This window comes from Cetorhinus maximus, chromosome 4 (assembly GCF_964194155.1).
Source record: "Cetorhinus maximus chromosome 4, sCetMax3.hap1.1, whole genome shotgun sequence".
Taxonomy (NCBI): Eukaryota; Metazoa; Chordata; class Chondrichthyes; order Lamniformes; family Cetorhinidae; genus Cetorhinus; species Cetorhinus maximus.
In genome coordinates this window covers 10,535,032-10,555,480 of record NC_135882.1, presented here as the reverse complement: position 1 = coordinate 10,555,480, position 20,449 = coordinate 10,535,032, and the positions used below count along the sequence as shown (strand labels likewise).

Below are 20,449 nucleotides of genomic sequence, written 5' to 3'. Positions count from 1 at the left end.
GGGTCAATATTCTCTAGAGTTTAAAAGAACGGAACATCTGAAGAGGCTTGATGGGGTAGACACTGAGTTGTTTCTCCTAGTTTGGGAATCTAGAAAATGGGGGCACAGTCTCAGGTTTAAGGGACCAATCATTTGGGACTGAGATGAGGAGGAATTACTTCACTCAGCATTTTCTACCCCAGAGGACTGCTGATGCTCCATTGCTGAATACATTTAAGGCAGGGATAGACAGATTTTTGGTCGCTCCAAGAATTAAGAGATATGGGGAATGGGCAGGAAAGTGGAGTTGAAGCTGAAGATCAGCCATGAACGTATTGAATGGCAGAGCAGGCTCGAGGGGCTGTATGGTCTACTCCTACTCCTACTCCTATTTCTTATATTCTTTGTTTCACTGTATAACAATAAACAATGGATATTTGTACAGACTAACACAACAAGATGCATTGCTCCAAGATGTTGAAATCCTACTCCCACTCATCCCATGTGGATTAAGCAAACTGTGGGACAGTTGCCAGTCAAAACACAATGTGCATGACATTCACCCAGTAGTGCGAAATATCAAGGAGTCTTTGCTCGAGCCAAGAACTTAAGAAATAGGATTAGGCAATTCAGCTCATCATGGGATCTGGGCATTGCTGACTAGGCTAGTATTTACTGCCCATCCCTAATTGTCCTTGAGAAGGTGGTGATGAGCTGCCTTCTTGAACCGTTGCAGTCCTTGAAGTGTAGAGACATGCAGTGCTGACAGGGAGGGAGTTCCAGAATTTTGACCCAGAGACAGTGAAGGAACGCGATATATTTCCAAGTTAGGATGGTGAGTGGTTTGGAGGGGAACTTTCAGGTGGTGATGTTCCCATGCGTCTGCTGCACTTGTCCTTCTAGATGGAGTTATTGTGGGTTTGGAAGATGTTCTCTGAGGAGTCTTGGTGAGTTGCTACAGTGCATCTTGTAGATGGTACACACTGCTGTCACTGTGCATCGGCGGTGGAGGGAGTGAATGTTTGTGGATGGGGTGCCAATCAAACAGGCTGCTTTGTCCTGGATGGTGTCGCACATCTTGAGCATTGTTGGAGCTGCACTCATCCAGGCAAGTGGAGAATATTCCTTCACACTCCTGCTTCATGCCTTATAAATGGTGGACAGACGTTGGGAAGTCAGGAGGTGAGTTACTCGCCACAGGATTCCTAGTCTCTGGCCTGTTCTTGTAGCCATAGTACTTATATGGTACTTATCCCCCAGGATGTTGATGGTGGGGTATTCAGTGATGGTAAAGCCATTGAATGTCAAGGGGACATGGTAAGATTCTCTCTTGTTGGAGATGGTCATTGCCTGACACTTGTGTGGCAGGAATGTTCCTTGCCACTTGTCAGCCCAAGCCTGGTTCTTGTCCAGGTCTTGCTGCATTTGGACATGGACTGCTTCAGTATCTAAGGAGTCACGAATGATACTGAACATTGTGCAATCATCAGTGAACATCCCCACTTCTGACCTTATGATGGAAAGAAGGTCATTGATGTAGCAGCTGAAGATGGTTGGGCCAAGGGCATTCCTGTAGTCCTGGAACTGAGTTGCTTGGCATCCAACAACCATAACCATCTTCCTTTGTGCTAGGTATGACTCCAGTGTAGAGTTTTCCACTGGATTCCCATTGACTCCAGTTTTGCCAGGGCTCCTGATGCCACACATGGCCAAATGCTGCCTGGATGTCAAGGGCAGTCACTCTCACCTCACCTCTTTTGTCAGCTCCTTTGTCCATGTTTGAACCAAGGCTGTAATGAGGTCAGGCGCTGAGTAGCCCTGGCAGAACCCAGTGAGCAGGTTATTACTAAGCAAGTGCCACTGGATAGCACTGTTGATGACCCCTTCCATCACTTTACTGATGATCGAAAGTATACTGATGGGGCAGTAATTGGCCGGGTTGGATTTGTCCTGCTTTTTGTGTACAGGATATACCTGGGCAATCTTCCACATTGCCGGGTAGATGCCATTGTTGTAGCTGTACTGGAATAGTTTGGCTGTGGGGGCACAGCAAGTTCTGGAGCACAAGTCTTCAGTACTGTTGCCGAAATATTATCAGGGCCCATAGCCTTTGCAGTATCCAGTGCCTTCAGCCGTTTCTTGATATCACGTGGAGTGAATGGAATTGGCAGAAGACTGGCATGTGATGCTCGGGACCTCTGGAGCAGGCCGAGATAAGTCATCCACCTGGCGTTTCTGGCTGAAGATTGTTGCAAATGCTTCAGCCTTATCATTTGCACTTATGTGCTGAGTGCCCTCATCATTGAGGATGGGGATACTTGTGGAGCCTCCTCCTTCAGCGAGTTGTTTAATCGTCCACCACCATTCATGACTGGATGTGGCAGGGCTGCAGAGCCTGGGTCTGATATACTTTTTGTGGAATTGCTTAGCTCTGTCTATCACTTGCTGCTTATGCTGTTTGGCACACAAGTGGTCCTGTGTTGTAGCTTCACCAGGTTGACATCTCATTTTTAGATATGCCTGGTGCAGCTCCTAGCATGCCCTCCTGCACTCTTCATTGAACCAGGGTTGATCCCTTGGCTTGATGGTAATTGTAGAGTGGGGGATATGCCGGGCCATGAGGTTACAGATTGCGGTGGAGAACAATTCTGCTGCTGCTGATAGCCCACAGTGCCTCATGGATGTCCAGTCTTGAATTGCTGGATCTGTTCAAAATCTGTCCCACTTAGCACGGTGGTAGTGCCACACAACACGATGGAGGGTATCCTGAATGTGAAGATGGGGCTTTGCCTCCACAATAACTGTGCGGTGGTCACTCCTACTGATACTGTCATGGACATATGCATCTGCGGCAGGCAGATTGGTGAGGATGAGATCAAGTATGTTTTTCTCTCTTGCTGGTTCCATCAACACCTGTCGCTGAACCAGTCTAGCAGCCACGTTCTTTAGGACTTGGCCAGCTCGGTTAGTAGCCGTGCTACTGAGCTACTCTTGGTGATGGACATTGAAGTCCCCCACCCAGAGTACATTCTGCGCCCTTTCCACCCTCAGTGCTTCCTCCAAGTTGTGTTCAGCACTGATTCATCAGCTGAGAGTCGGGGTAATCAGAAGGGTGTTTCCTTGCCCATGAGACTTCATGGGATCCGGAGTTATGTTGGGAACATCCTGGGCAACTCCCTCCCGATTGTATACCCCTGTGCTGCCACCTCTGAAGAGATGGTTATGATGGTGTTTGGGACATTGTCTGTAAGGTATGACTCTGTGAGTATGACTACATCAGGCTGTTGCTCGACTCGTCTGTGCGACAACTCTCGCGATTTTGGCACTAGGCCCCAGACGTTAGTAAGGAGGACTTTGCATGGTCGACAGGGCTGAGTTTGCTGTTGTCTTTTCGGTGTCTAGGTCGACGCTAAGTGGTCTGTCCGGTTCCATTCCTTTTAGACTTTTTAAGCAGTTTGATACAACAGAGTAGCTTGCTTGGCCATTTCAGAGGGCGTTTAAGAGTCAACCACATTGCTGAGGATCCAGAGTCACACTTAGGCCAGGCTGTGTAAGGACAACAGATTTCCTTCCCTAAACGACATTAGTGAACCAGATGGGTTTTTACAACAATGGTTTCATGGTCATCATCAGGCTTCTAATTCCAGGGGCAGAATATTTCGCTTGTCGAGCGGGCGCGTGCCCGAGGAATGAGCGTGAAACGATGTGCGATGACATTGGGCGAGCGTCCTGACATCATTGCGCGCTCGCGTGGATATTTCGGTCGGCGGGCGCACGCAGGAGTCTATTAAGGCCATTAAAGTCATAATTAGATGAAATTTTTTGCTGTCTGGCCAACCTTACGCTTGGCGGGCAGGCGAATTGGCCAGGCGGCCTTTGGATTTTTTGCGAAACCTCATCACCACCCCCCACCGCCAAACCTTGGCTTCAACTCCACTTTCCTGTCTGTTCTCCATTATTCTGGACTCGCCTGTAGTTCAAGAATTTGCCTGTCTCAGCCTGGAATATATTCAATGACTCAGCCTTCACAGCTCTCTTAGGCAGAGAATTTCAGGGAGGCCTTTACTAAAGACTTTTCACAAACCAGTCCTACAGATGGAAGGCACGGCTGTTTCCATTGGGATTTCCACCAGTCAGAGACCACAAACAAGTGACCCGGTCCAAAAACCAGCCCTCGAGGAGGTGGGATAGCACTTGGATATGGTGATGTTGTCCCCGATCTGACGTGTGCTAAATTGCTGTAGAAATATACCCTTCCATAAATACTGCATCATGAATATAACATGATGAAAACGAGTCCACACGATTCCTTATGAAGCTATTTTTAAATTTTGTACTTAAATATATTTCACACAGAATCGTAGGGAGTTTAGAGAAGAGGCCACTTGGCCCATCGTGTCTGTGCTGGCCGAAAAGCAAGCCACCCAGACTATAACCTCACTTTCCAGCATTTGGTCCGTAGCCCTTCAGGTAACGGTACTTGAGGTGCATATCCAGACACCTTTTCAATGAGATGAGGGTTTCTGCCTCTAACTCCCCTTGCTGGTAGTGAGTTCCAGACCCCCACAACCATCTGAAAAAAAACTTTCCTCATCTCCCCTCTAATCTTTCTACCAATCACTTTAAATCTATGCCCCATCGTTACTGACCGCTCTGCTAAAGTAAAGAGGCCCTTCCCATCCACTCTATCCAGGGCCCTCACAATTTTGTACATCTCAATCTAATCTCCCCTCAGTCTCCTCTGTTCCAAGGAGAACAACCCCTTTCTATCCAATCTTTCCTCATAGCTGCAATTTTCCAGTCCTGGTAACATCCTGGTTAATATCCTCTTGTACCCTCTCTAGTGCAATTACATCCTTTCTGTAATGAGGTGACCAGAACGGCACACAGTACTCAAGTTGTAGCCTAACTAGTGTTTTATATAGTTCCAGCATAACCTCCCTGCTCTTATATTCTATGTCTTGGCTAATAATGGAAAGGATTCCACATGCCTTCTTCACCACCTTATTAACCAGTCCTGCTACTTTCAGGGATCTGTGGACATTCACTCCAAGGTCTCTGACTTCCTCTATACCTTTCAGTATCCTCCCATTAATTGCATAATCCTTTGCCTTCTTTGACCTCCCAAATGTATCACCTCACACTAATCTGGGTTGAATTCCATTTAACACTTTTCTGCCCACCTGACCAGTCCATTGATATCTTCCTGCAGTCTACAGCAATCCTCCTCACTATCTACCACGTAGCCAATTTTTGCATCATCTGCAAACTTCTTGATCATTCCCCCCTACATTTACATCCAAATCATTAATATGCACCACAAAAAGCAAGGGACCTGGTACTGAGCCCTGCGGAGCCCCACTGGAAACAGCCTTTATGCCTGGGTAGCTAATCAATTATTAAAAGGACATCCCTTTTCCTGTTTCGACTTGCAGTTTGTTTCGAGTGCCTGGCCTTATTCACGGGGAGGGGTGAAGGGACCACCCCATGTGAAAAGGGCCCTTGGTTTTCTTGTGCAGACTGCAGGAGCACTCATGCTTGTAATTTACCTTTCATGGCCTCAGGGTGTATTCACAACCATGATGTACTTTTCTTTTTAAGGTTTTTGTTGTACTGCAGGCCAACATAGCAGCCAACTCGGACACAACGCCGTCCCACAATAGGCAATGAGATAAACAATCAGAATATCTGTTTAAAATGATGCGGGTTGAGGGATAGAAGTGGTGGGGGTCTTCCTGGTACAGGGTACGAGGAAAATCCCCACCACGTCCTTGAACAGGGCCACAGGATCTTTTATGTTCACCTGAGGGAGAAGACAGGGTCTTAATTTAACGTCGCACCCAAAAAAACTGCACCTTTGACAGTGCTGCACTCTCTCAGTACCGAATTGAAATGTTACCCTAGATACATCCTTAAGTCTCTGGAGTTGGGCTTGAATACGCTACCTTCTGACTCAGAGGCTGACACTGACACTGCCATGAACACAAGTATTTTAAATGGGTTTGCATCAACATTATTAAGATTAAATCTAAATTTACATCGACGTGCATTGTTCTTTCTTCCCCATTTAGTCCGGCGGACAAATTCCAAAGCCAATATTGGAAATGTTTCCCTGACACCTCTCACAGATGGACTTGAAACAACACAGTCGTGTAATAGATGCCGATAATGAACCACAAATCAAAGCGTAGCTCATGTCTGTCGGTAATAAATGATACGGTCATCCAAAAGTGTGCACTTGCTCAGATGACTACAAAAATCACTGCTAATGAAATCATATTCCTCCCTTCTCCTGATAGTGAGGAGTCCCACAAGGCACTGACCTCAAGGTTTCATTATTTACATATCAACTTTTCTGGAGGTGTGCACTGTGCATGTCCTCCGTACTGCTCAGCGAATACAATTAACACTCTAGCATCTCTCATCGTGGCTACAAATCGCAGTTCTGGTCAAGCATTGGTTAAGAAGAGAATACATTTGTGTGTATTGTACTGTTCCTCACTGCAAACTCTGATACATAAATTAGATGACTCACTTGCACAAATGTGGCAGCAGAAGATGTATTTACAATCACACTGTAAAGACCAAAACTGAAATTTATTTATGGTTTAATCCATTTCCCAGATTTCACAATCCATTGCATGGGTAAAGGCTCAAGTCCCACCACAACAACCACCGCCCACCCATCCCCCACTCCCCCCCGACCAATCTAAAATGTGCGGTGAACACTTGGCTTGAAAATCAAATCTTCATGTTGCTTCGCAGCATCTATACCCCCAGGATTGTGATGTAAATGGATTATTTCAAGAGGTACAAAATGATGAAGGGAACATCCACTGAATGCAATCATTTGTTACCCTTCAACATTGCCCAAAGTGTATAGCTCAGTGCTTTACTTGACCTTCGTTACAAAGCAGTTCTTTTTCTCTCCCTGGATGTTTCCCCATAATGTGCTATTCCTCTACCTTTGACAACAAATTAGTTGTCAGGACAATCGAGCTTCTGAAGGCAACTGCACTGTACAAACCACATTTATTTGGTTACTCGAACGTTTTAATCTATCTGGTTCGACTTGCAATCCCTCTTACAATTTGTTTGACTGAAATCTCTCCTGAATTTCCTTCCTTGCCTGATCCGGTCTCGGCATCTCACCCCTTCCCAGTCTCCTTGCACTTTTCAATAATCTGCCCGGGAAACTTCTATTTTCGATTCTTCCTTGAGTTGGGAGGTTGGGGGGGGCGGGGGGGAAGAGAAGGGAAGAGAGGGTAATTCCAGCGTATTCCACTATCGTGCCAGCTGTAACTCAGAGCGTAGCACTCTTGTCTCTGAGTCAGAAGGTCGTGGGTTCCAGGCCCACTCCAGAGGCCTGAGCACATAATCCAGGTTAGCACTCCAGTGCAGTACTGAGCGAGTGCTGCAGTGTGGAAGGGCAGTCTTTCAGACACGGTGCTAAACCAAAGCCCTGTCTGGCTGATGTCAAAATGCCATGGCATTATTTCAAAGAAGAGCAGGGGTGTGTCCCTGGCCAATATTTATCTCTCAAGCAACATCATAAAAAAAAACACATATTACTTGGCTATTATCGCATGGCTGTTTTGTGGGACCTTACCGTGCGCATATTGGTTGCTGCGTCTCCTACGTGTTCTGTCCTACAGTCCGAAGGTGGCAGGGGCCCCCAGCGGAAGGCTCTCTATGTGGGAGTCCTCCCTTTTACTATCAGGGATTTTGGGGTGGAGGGTGTTGCATGCAGCTGTTCTGTGCAATAGGAGCGTGCAGAGGCCGCCTGTGATTTCTGCGGCCTTGAGGAATGCGTGTTCCATTTTGTTATAGATTGCCAGAGGTTTCAGCCCCTTTTCTGATTATTTGAATTTGCTCCTCAAATTTTGGTTCCACTTCCGCCCCCACGCTCCTGATCTTTGGTCACCTGGTGTGGAGGTGGAGGTGGGAGGTGAGGAGAGAGGAGGACCTCCTTGCCTGCTCCTGGGCCTGGCTAAGGTGGCCATTAACAGGTCCAGACAGCAGGGGCGGGGGGGGGGGGGGGGTTGAGGGGGTCGTCCATCCTGACTGTCTGCCCCTCTTCCGCAGCTATGTTCGTGGCTAAGTGTCCACTGGTACGCTCGAGACCTTCAGCAACCAGTGGGCACCGCGGGGTCTGGAGAGCATCGTCAGGGCTGAAACACTATTTAAATTTAATTCATTAAGTTTCCTTTTAGAGTTTTAATTTTGTTACTGTACCACATTAGGGGCCATCACCCCTCTTATTTTATTATTGTTTTTTTCTCAAAAGCGCATATAGGTAGGGGATAGCTGGGACACTGGGTTGAGTGAGAGAAGAGCTGAGAGATTGAACAAGTCAATAAACTCTCAGTAAAAGAAAAACGCTGTCTTGGTTCCGGCTTGGATCCAGTTAACACTCCACAGAGGGAAGCTTTTAATGTTGTTCGCTGGTAATAAAACACAATCCACAACACTGGTTTTGAACAATCCCCAAGCTTTTGTTTTTATATAAAGTACTGATATGTGTTTGTCTCTATACGTGTGTGTATGTTTGTCCCTATATGTGTGTGTGTGCACACCCACTTAGCACCCACACTGGGAATAATTTCCAATATCTCAGCTGAAGCTACTTTGACATTTTGCCAAGTTCAATAAAATAATTGGTTTTCTTTTGTCTTATGTGTTATACATCAAAGATTTTCCTTGTACTTGCAGCATAATCCCTTTAGTTTTTTCAACAATTCCTACATTACAACAGTGGCTACACTGCAAAAGTACTTAATTGACTGTAATTGGGATGCCCAGTGGTATGCAAGTTTGCTCTTTCTTTATAATGATTAACCCTTCCCATTCTCAATAAAAATCTTGTATCTATACGGCACCTTTCATGACCTCAGGGCTTCACAAAGCGCTTAACAAAAAATGAAGGACTTCTGAAGAGTAATAAACCTGGTAGCTAATTTGTGTACAGCAAGCACCCAACAGCAATGTGACAATGTTCTAGTTTTAGTGTTGTTAGTTGAAGGATAAATTTTGGCCAGGACACCAGAGATAACTCCCTCTGCTCTTCTGTGAAATAGCGCCGTCGGGTCTTTTCCTCCCATCTGAGGGGGCAGACGGGGAACCTCGGGCATAACATTTCATGAAAAAGATAGCACCTCTGACACTGCGGCACTCCCTCAGAAGTGCAGCACTGTTGCAATGTAGGAAATGGGAGAGAAAGCTCAAGGGATTACTCAGGCCAGGCCTCCCTTTCTGTTAAAACGATTGGAGCCAGGGTTGGTTGGGGGGGGGGAGGGGGTGGAACCTTAATCGATAATTGGAACAAATTGGAGGGCGTTCAATGAACAGCAACAGATCTGTGTGGTCTAAGGGGAATTCAACATGTGTTTTCTTTTAATACAGAGCGTTTTTCCATCAGTGCGGTGGAATAGTTAGAGCACAAATGTTTTCCCCTCAAGACGTCTCCTTAACAACATCACTGTGAAATGTGAATTATGGCCCTCAACAAGGCGTTGAAGCAGTGATGCAATAGGTCACATCCCAGTGGAGCGGTTAGAACTGAAAGGAGGAAGCATCGTATCAAAACTCAACAGGGTGATTAGTCTGCAGCTACTAATAAATTTAATAAAGTGCAAGATGAATCGCTAGTTCCTTCCCCCACCTATCTGAGGTGGAGCCAGACTCAACATGAAGCCAAATACCAAAGACATAATAATTGCCATAAATTACACACTGACAAAGTCATGAAGGTACAGAAGTTTAACAGCTCCAATACACAGGTACATTGCAGGCAACATATCCCATTCAATTAAGATCACCTTGCATGCTAAATTATGCCCAGAGGCTTTTGAATTCAGATGCACTTTACTTCCTGAACAGCTGAGAAGTTCATTTGCTGAAATGTGCTCCGTCTAATACTTGGGAGTAACTAAGCAAACTGGTGATAAATGTACGGTGTTCTGAAAGCTGGGCGTTTGCACAGAATTTGCATTTTCCTTTGATGGAGGGATGTAGTTGAACAGAAAAACGGATGGTCAAATTAAAAGGTGGGGGATATTAGGAGGGGATGGCCAAAAGTGTAATTAAGGTGGTGGGTTTTTAAGGAGGGTCTTAAGGGAGGAGTGGGAGGTGAAGCATTCTGGGGAGGGAATTCCAGAGCACGGGGCTCTGGGCAGCTGCAGGCAGGGCTGTCAACAGGAGAGGAAAGGAAGGAGGGGGGATATCCAGGAGGCCTAGAGTCGGAGAATGGGGAGCCCTGGGGAGCTGGAGGAGGTGACAGAGATCGGTAGGGATGTGGCCATTAAATTGGAAGTGAATGTAGTCAACTGGTGACATAGGTGTGCATGATCGTTTCAGCAGCTGATGGGTGAGGCAAAAGATATTACAGAAGAAGTAAGAAGACCTCCTGATGAAACAGTTATGCAGCCAGAAGCTCAGCCACGCCTGTAAATATTAAGAATAATTTCAATAAAATGGTCAGGTGGGGTAGAAATGTGATTTCTAGCATCTTTTAAAAAGTATGTTTGATGAGACACTCAATATTTTAAAAGATGCAAAACAAGTAACAGGACTGCAGAATTAGACCATTTGCTTCAGACAGAGAACATTCAGATTGTAAATTCTAAAACTGCATAGCAGTAGCCTTATCCACAGGAGTACTGCACTGACTTCTTTGCAAAGAAACCCCATTTTGCAAAGCAAAACTGTGATTACATTTAATTATACTCATGAACAATGCAATTCCACCTGCCCAAACTGGGTATTTGTTTGAGTCTGCAATACTAGAAGAAATACTTACTCTCCCCTCCCAACAATGGGTTTTGCAGTAATTGCTAATCTCCGGCCTTCCAGCCACAAACCAAAGCCTCCGAAAGCTACCAGCTCATTTAAAAAGTGCATTAGCTGCTGCAAAAGTTGTACAAAATGCTGCGGTATGGCTTCACTGCACAGTGCTGTGGGAGGGAGTGCTGGTGTGTGAAAATTGTGCAGAGTGGTGTTCACCTCTACTGAAAGGAATTGGAAAGAAATTTGTAAGAGTGCTCTCCGAAGACGGTGGTGTAAATGTTCTCCCTCTGCCCCACCCCAGCCCAGCCTGACTGGTTCCCGGAAAATAGCAGTGAATCTTCTTTCCTCATTGTAGGAGAAATATCTTCCTTCATACCTTTTGCGAACACCAAGCCATGTTTGAAATGTCAAATGCATTTGCACTATTTCTTCTTATGTTTTTGCCACAGCGCTTAAATGTTAACAAAGATAAACTGTATAAAACTCAAGACTTTTATTGAGAATTTGCCCTCAAATCTGAATAATCCGCTTTGCGGGTCTAATCCTTGATACTGTAGTCTGAACAAAAGTAAACTATTCAGATCCCCTTTGAGTCATTATCCATCTTACCGTACTCAGCAAGTGTAGCTGCTGAATTATTATACCATGCAAACTTTGCTTTCAAAGTTACCTCAGAAAAAGTTTAACAGTTCATGCTTCATCTTGTTCTGATGTTTTATGTCAAATTAAACCAAGAAACTAATGACAGTTCCGTTCAAAGGTTTAACTCTCAGAACCTTTCCACTTAAGAGGATGAGGCTGACAACCCGCAACTTCTGTCACCCTTTTGTTAATGACCAATTTCGTGGTTGCATCATGAGGAACGTTCAAGAAGTGTTAGGCGCTGATTTGGACTGGAAGCTCCAGCCTGTTGCCCTGTTGAGGTTCTTCAATGCACAGCTAACTCTATGTGAACCCCATTCAAACTTGAGAGTCAGGTTTCTCACACAGGTGACAGAAAACAAGAGGTTTAGGCAAGCAAAGAAAATGCTATTGCAGAAGCTTAATCATCTTCTAACTGTTGCAGATCTTCTAATATCTTTACAAAATGTGTGAAGAAACCAGGATGGCAGCCAAAAAAGACCCCAAAAATATTTTATAGTGATTCGATTCATTCCTTTTTTTCTTTGTTTTATTGGTACATTTTTTTTTCACTCCTCATGTTTGATTCATGGTCTTCATGTGTGCTTAAGTAGTTCGCAATTGGAGGCTTGCCTTTTTTTAATTCATTCATGGGATGTGGGTGTTACTGGCTGGGCCAGCATTTATTGCCCATCCCTAGTTGCCCTTGAGAAGGTGGTGGTGAGCTGCCTTCTGGAACCACTGCAGTTCATGTGGTGTAGGTAGACCCACAGCGCTGTTAGAGAGGGGGTTCCAGGATTTTGACCCAGCGACAGTGAAGGAACAATGATATACTTCCAAGTCAGGATGGTGAGTGACATAGAGGGGAACTTCCAGGTGATGGTGTTCCCGTGTGTCTGCTGCCCTTGTCCTTCTAGATGGTAGTGGTTGTGGGTTTGGATGGTGCTGTCTAAGGAGGCTTGGTAAGTTTCTACAGTGCACCTTGTAGATGGTACACACTGCTGCTACTGTGCGTCATTGGTGGAGGGAGTGAATAATTGTCGATGGGATGCCAATCAAGCAGGCTGCTTTGTCCTGGATGTTGTAGAGCTTCTTGAGTGTTGTTGGAGCTACACTCATCCAGACAAGTGGAGAGTATTCCATCACACTCTTGACTTGTGCCTTGTAGATGGTGGACAGGTTGTGGGGAGTCAGAAGGTGAGTTGCTCACCTCAGGATTCCTAGCCTATGACCAGCCCTTGTAGCCACAGTATTTATATGGCTAGTCCTACTTTCACAATTAATTTCTACATTCCTTACCACTTGAGTTCTGACTTGTGACAGTACCTGAGCAATGACCTTCAGAGGTTAGTCCGAGTTGCAGGGGAAGATACGACATTGCAGTTAAACGTCATAACCATGGTCTGAACATTAGACAGCCCATGAGCCACATCATGGGAGATCAGTAAAATATCTTGAAATAACAATTTATACTGAAAACTCGGCCCCATCAGGGAATATAGTTTTAACTACCACAGCTGATGTTTTATGTCTGTTCCACGTTACACAGTTTAGGTGCTGATCAGGAACCTTTCTCAATCACAGCAATGTTTTGCAAGGGGGGTGGGGGAATGACATGTTAAAGGGATCGTCAATTGTGGCCTTATGGATTGAGCTTAGGAACAAAAAAAGGGGCAGTCACACTACTGGCAGTGTACAACAGACCCCCAAACAGTCAGAGGGAGATAGCAGAGCAAATCTGTGGGCAAATCTCTGCAAAGTGGAAAAACAATAGGGCAGTAATAATCGGGGATTTTAACTACCCCAATATTAACTGTAATTGCTTTAGTGTGAAAGGAATGGAGGGAACAGAGTTCTTAAGCTACATTCACGAGAACCTTTTTTGGCCAGTATGTAGCAAGTCCAACAAGACAGCGTGCACTTCTGTACTTAGTTTTAGGTAATGAAGCTGGACAGGTAGGAGGGGTGGCAGTGGGGGAGCATTTTGTTGGTAGTGATCATAATCCAGTTAGCTTTGACATAATTATGGAAAAAGGAGAAAGATAGAACAGAAGTTAAAGTTCTAAACTGGGGCAAGGCCAATTTTACTGAGCTGGGGAGTGAATTAGCAAAAGTGGACCGGAACAGCGACTTGAAGGTAAATCAGTGTCAGAGCAGCGAGAGGCATTCAAAGGGGAGATTCAAGGGGTTCAAAGTAAACATGTTCCCACAAAGAAAAAGGGTAGAATGGTCAAACATAGAGACCCCTGGATGTCAAGGAGCTTAAAGAGTAAGATGAGGCAAAAAAGGAAAGCTTATGTCAGGCACCGAGAACTCAATAATATAGAAAGCTGGGAGAAATATAGAAAGTGGGAGGGTGGAATCAAAAAGCAAACTAGGAAAGCAAAGCGAGGGCCTGAAAGAATATTGGCAAACAAAATTAAGCTGAACCCAAAGATGTTTTATCAATACATTAAGAGGAAGAGGATAACTAAGGAAAGAGTAGGGCCCATAAAAGACCAAAGAGGTAACCTGTGTGTAGAGGTGTTAAGTTGTGGGTATGGTTCTTAATGAATACTTTGAGATTGTCTTCACAGATGATGCAGACACTGTAGTCAAGGAGGAGGAGTGTGAAGTATTGGATTTGATAAACATGGGGAGAGAGGAAGTATTAACAAGGGTTAGCATCCTTGAAAGTGGATAAGTCACCAGGGCCAGGTAAAATGTGGCCCAGGCTGTTAAAAGAAGTCAGGGTGGAAATAGCGCAAGGTCTGACAATCATTTTCCAATCCTCACTGGATACAGGTGGGGTGCCAGATGTCTGCTAACGTTGTACGTTTGTTTGAAAAGAGAACGAGGGATAGACCGAATAATTACAGGCCAGTCAGTCTAACCTCGGTAGTGGGCAAATTATTCCAATCAATTCTGAGAAGCAGGATAAACTGTCACTTGGAAAGGCAAGGATTGATCAAGGATATTCAGCGTGGATTTGTTAAGGGAAGGTCGAGCCCGACTAACTTGACTGAATTTTGTGAGGAAGTAATAAGGAGGATTGATGAGGGTAGTGCCATTGATGTGGTCTATATGGATTTTAGCAAGGCTTTTGACAAAATCCCACATGGCAGATTGGTTTTAAAAAATAAAGCCAATGGGATCCAGGGGAATGGAGCAAGTTGGATACAAAATTGGTTCAGTGGCAGGAAACAAAGGGTAATTGTTGACGGGTGTTTTTTTTGACTGGAAGGCTGTTTCCAGTGGGGTTCTGCAGAGCTCAGTAATAGGTCCCCTGCTTTTCGTGGTATATATTAAGAATATGGACATAAATGTAGGGGCAATGATCAAGGAGCTGGCAGATGACACAAAAATTAACCACGTGGTTGATAGTGAGGGGGATTGCTGTAGACTGCAGGATATCAAAGAGCTGGTCAGGTGGACAGAAAAGTGTTATATGGAATTCAAACTGGAGAAGTGTGGGGTGATGCATTTGGGGAGGTCAAACAAGGCAAAAGAATACACAACAAATGGGAGGATACTGAGAGGTGTAGAGGAAGTGAGAGACCTTGGAGTGAATGTCCACAGAGTTCTGAAGGTAGCAGGACAGGGTAATTAGGTGGTTAGGTTAAGGCAGCATGTGGAATCCTTTCCTTTATTAGCCAAGGCATAGAACTTAAGAGCGGGGAAGTTATGCTGAAACTATATAAAACGTTAGTTAGACCACAACTTGAGTAATGTGTGCGGTTCTGGTCACCTCATTACAGGAAGGATGTAATTGCACTAGAGAGGGTACAGAGGAGATTTACAAGGATGTTGCCAAGACTGGAAAATTACAGCTATGAGGGAAGATTGGATAGAAAGGGGTTGTTCTCCTTGGAACAGAGGAGGCTGAGGGGAGATTAGATTGAGATGTACAAAATTGTGAGGGCCCTGGATAGAGTGGATGGGAAGGGCCTATTTACTTTAGCAGAGAGGTCAGTAACGAGGGACAAAGATTTAAAGTGATTGGTAGAAAGATTAGAGGAGAGATGAGGAAAAAGCATTTTGACCCAGAGGGTAGCACAGATCTGCAAGTCACTGCCTGAAAGGGTAGTAGAGGCAGAAACCCTCATCTCATTCAAAAGGTGCCTGGATGTACATTGAAGTGCCTGTAATCTGCAGGGCTACGGACCAAATGTTGGAAAGTGGGATTAGGCTGGGTGGCTCGTTTTTTTTGGCTGGCACAGACACGATGGGCCAAGTGGCCTCTTCCTGTGCCATAAGCTTTCCATGATTCTATTCAAAGGCTAGGAGGAGACAGTGGCATAGTCGTAACGTCACTGGACCCGTAATCTGGAGGCCCAGGCCAATGCTCTGGGAAGCTGGTGGAATTTAAATTCAATTAATTAATCTGGAATATAAAGCTAGTCTCAGTAATGGTGACCATGAGGCTATCATGTGGTTAAAAGCCCACCTGGTTTACTAATTCAGTAAGTCTGCCTTCCTTACCTGGTCTGGCCTACATGTGACTCCAGGCCCACGGCAATGTAGTTGACTCTTAAATGCCCTCTGAAATAGTTCAGCAAGCCAATGGGCAACAAACGTCAGCATCACCCACATCCCATGAAAAAATGAAGGGGAAAAAAATGGGTGCAAATTCCACACTGCAGTTATAGTTGAAACTCAACTCTTATTTGACAATTCATTTTTTTTCTATTCTTAACAAGGCCCTCACTTAAAAAAAAAACAAAATGATTTCCAGGGACCAAATCTATAACACTTGTCACTGAGTAACTTAGCAATTCCACCAGAGCAAATGAATGCCGAATCCATTCATTAAACTGCCAATGAAATACTGTCTAAAATCGTAAGGTGATGTGAAGAAGCAGCCTCGCTCTCTAATGGTTCAAAGTCCATCCCCAACACACCTTGTTAGATCTGAACAAGACCTGGCTGCAGATTTTCTCCCTGATCTGGCTTTAAGCTCCGAGGCTTCACCAGATCAGACCATGGGCTGGATTTTACAGACCCCCACCCCCACCCAACCAATCGGACATGTTTTCGTCTGGGGTGGGGGAAACTCTTTCGAGTTATCAACAGTCACAGATTGTAACTCTTTCGAGTACAATCACAGTTCTTGGTTTCCGGGAGTGGGACATGAACCCACAACCCTCTGATTCAAAGGCGAGGGTGCTATGAACTGAGCCACAGCTGACACCTCTTGGGGTGGGGGAAGGAGTACATCAAATATGAGGAGAGGCTAACTACCTTCCCGCCCACACCCAAGTTGTCCCCCAGTGACAGGGGTGGGGGGGGGAGGCCCTATGTAAATAAATAATTAAGGGTCAATTGAGCTTGTTTACAAGCCAATTGACCCCAATGTTACACTGCTCACGTAATAACATGGTTGGCATGAACAGACAGGTGAGAGTGGCAGCCTGCAGTGAAAAATCCATATCCCACACCCATCGCTCCCCCCACCTCACCCCACATGGTGCACAATCCTTCCCTGCCCAATACCCCTGACTTACCTGAAGCCAAGAGCCATTGGGGCCTTCATCCTGGGCCTACTTGCAGTCCCAGTGGTGCCACTACTGAGCTGTGGTGTTTCCAAGGGCGGGACTTCCTCCCAGTGAGGAGCGGAAGTCTCAAACGTTCCTTATCGTTGCTGCCGCAGCTGGTTATGGCTGCGGGGTAGACATTTTCCCAGCAGTCAGTTTCTGGCTGACATTTTTTAGTCACGGGGTGTGGTGGGTGGGTGGGGGAGGCAGCAATCGAGCGCTATCCCTCCCCGTGAAATCCAGCCCCACGCTTCTGCATTGGACTACGTCGGAAATAAATAAGACCCCGCTTCTGCCAGAATCTGCTGCTATTTGTTTTCTTTCTTTCCCGATCTGCGACATATGGAAAAACCTAATCTACATCATCTGTCAAGCTTGGCTTCATTCTTGGACTCCTCTTCTCCATCAATTTTCCGCTCTGGACTACACAGTCTGAAACACAACCACTTAAGATTCTGTCTCTGTCTCGCTGCTATTTTACAACCCACTCTCACTCCCTCCTCAGTCTTTTAATGGCTCCTATCTGGCATCTTTCTTTCTCCCTTTAAAAGACTCACAGCCATTCTTTTATTTAAGGGAACAATATTAATGCAAATGCTTCTTTTAAAATATCAGTCTCTGTCTTGTTGTGCACATCTACTTTACTGAATCAAATCCAAATCGCATTAAATCACTACAGAAGCAGCTTTTTAGTTTTAAATTATAGTGCCTGCATCAACTGTGAACAAAATAAAAGCAAAATTAGTTTGATTGCACAGCAAGACTGAAAATTCGCTTAAATGTTTTTTGGAAAATGAAGTTTTACATATTTCTAAATTTGATACATTAAACACTTTTGAAGATTATTGATGAGGTTTAATATTAGGACCGTGACTGCTAAGCTATCAAATGCTTATGTACATTATGCCCTATATATTGGCAGAACCTGCAGTAAAGCATGAATGCCAAGACAAAGTTTTCATAACCAAGTTTACAAGACACAAATTCATACCAGGACCATTTCAGGTTTCTGGGCCACTGAAGCAAACCTGATCATTTTCTACGTGTTAATTCAAGCATCTGAATTGCAACCGCAAATTGCGTTGAAATATTTCTCCGCATCACAATAAGGAGTGAAGGCAAGAAGAGATAATACAAACGACAAACTCTACTGTTAGGTAACAAAAAAGTTTTCATCTCCATAAGTAAATTACTTGCATGCATTAGTTTCATTAGCACCACTGGATCCGAAATTGATTCGGTCAGAGATCAGCACAAAGCTAAACAAATATCTGTATCCAGCACCTTAACTGGTGATAGAGATGTTTCAGTGAATTTCTTTTGAATCCTGTCTCAGATTGCAGTTCTGTGTCTGAACAGCGTGCGCTCTGATTTTTTGCATGTTATTTAGAACAGAACAGTATGGAAATCAGTGAAGGACTCGACTGGTAAATCTCATATCTTAACCGCATAATTTTGTGCATTGACCTTCCCATCACAGCTCACAAATGCTGCAAGCGATCACTTCCCTTTCTCCGTCTGAACCTGCTCCCTTTCTAATTTCCTTTCTCTCACCTCTTTGTCCATGCTCTCCAGGTCCTCCTTGCAGAGCGTGTAGAGGGGCATCGTCTCAGACATGCTCGGCTGACGTTTCCGAGCACTGGCTCGAGAGGGGCCAGGCTTCTCCTCACTCTGACTGGAGTTCGGCAGCTCATCTTCGTCTAACATCTCATGCTGGTGCGGCTGTACAACTCTGCAACACACAACACGACCTCGGTGAAGGCAAATTGTCTACTTGCTAGGATTCTGATTGATCGCACGGGGAGTGTGACAGGAAGAGAAAGGCAGGGTCATTTTTTTTCCCCCCCGAAACTTTTCCAGTTTAAACCTGCAACAGCAATAGTACACACACAACACAGACACACACACGTGCAAACATGCAGGCACGCGTGCACACACCCCCAAAACATTTAATGGAACCCAATAGATTTCTTTCAACCATCCCAGCCCAATTGGAATTGGGAATAAGAATAAAATGGAGAGGGGGGGGCCCATTAGGAACAAGGGTCTTCAAAATGGGGTTGGGTAACTCAAGTTATCTGAAACAGTTACTCCATCTGCCCTGGGCTATCTTGAAATTCAAAACATATTACTGTATGGTAAAAGGATGCCACAGTTGCACCTAAGTTATGCTGAAGATCTATAGTGTTAAATCAACCGACTTATTCTACTTTTGTTCAAATCCCTTTGAGAAAAAGGAACACAAAAGAGGAAGAGGAGGGAAGCCGTACACAACTGAATTGTCAAGTTATCATAAACACTAAAGAAGATGGCATGGTGCTGAGAAAACTAAATTATTCAGTGAGTTAAATCACTCGCTTAGATGGAAATCAATCCAAACTGATGGTTTCTTTCTCCCCTCTTTCCGCTGCCTGAAGCGACTTAATTGTAAAATGCACCTAGACAATCTCCCTTTAGTCACTGGTCAGGAGGGGTCCAAAGAAAATGTAACTGTTCACCATAATGGACAATTGGTATCCAATTGACACTTTCAAGCAAATGCCACTAACTACAGCAAAGATTGAAGTAAATTGTAGTGGTTCTTCCAGAAGGATTATACAGCAGATTGCTGGGATAAATTAGCAGTTTTATTTTATATCTGTTCTGTGCTATATTTGGACCCCTCATTGCCAACAGAGCGCCCAAAGTGAAAGATTGTTCCTCATTTCTCTCCCGAATAATTCGTAGAATAGACGAAGTTCGTCAATCCTTTCATACGCTCCATGGTTTAAGAATGGCGTCCAGGTGTCAGACAATTTCTGTGCTGTAGACCTCTTTTGACTCTAAATTCCTCAATCCCAGCCTTCCAGTGAACAGACAAACTCCAAGACAGGATGCAAACACATGAACAGGAGTGGGCCATTCAGCTCCTTGAGCTTGTTCTGCCACTCAATTAAATCACAGCTGATCTGTATCAGAACTTCATTCCCCACCCTGGCCTCCAACCATTCCAAGTAGATATGCTATCACTGCTGAGCTTGAATACACATAAATGCAGAGATCAATTACTTTTTTAAATGTATTCTTTCACAGGATGTGGGCATCCTTAAGGTGGTCTTGCCTTCTTGAACTGCTGCAGTCCATGTGGTGTAGGTACACCCATAGTGCTGTTTCATTTCTCAAAGTATCAGATCACATTCGTGTTGTTTGGTGTAGGAATGAATTCGAAAAAGGATTAAGACACAGGCCTTACTGAAGTCAATACCAACTTGCTGAAATTTCATAACGCCTGGCAAATTGCTCATCACCCAAATGAAAACCTCATCTTGGGAAAAAATGGGGTGAGTTGTAGTGACTGTTGTATGATGCCTTGCTGCAGTACTATTGATAGGCTTTTGGCAGTACCTTATACAGCGGCAAGTATTTTCAAAATAATTGTGGAGATAAACTTGGTACAAAGAATCGTAAAAGTAATCTAGGTGAAAAAGGAAATCCACAACCATTAACGCGTTCAGTAACTCTTTCCCATTTATACAGTAGTGTTATCAGCAACATTTCAGTAAAATATGAAG

At 44.7% G+C, this 20,449-nt stretch overlaps 1 protein-coding gene across 2 annotated transcripts in view; it reads right to left on the bottom strand.

Moving 5' to 3' along the window:
* ctdp1 (CTD (carboxy-terminal domain, RNA polymerase II, polypeptide A) phosphatase, subunit 1) overlaps positions 1–20,449 on the bottom strand; it is a 285,110-nt gene that overhangs the window by 137,239 nt on the left and 127,422 nt on the right. For both annotated transcript variants that reach the window (XM_078539924.1, XM_078539925.1), the window contains exon 11: positions 18,453–18,630. In XM_078539924.1, coding sequence (XP_078396050.1) covers positions 18,453–18,630 — 178 coding nt within the window. The remainder of the gene's footprint in view (positions 1–18,452; positions 18,631–20,449) is intronic.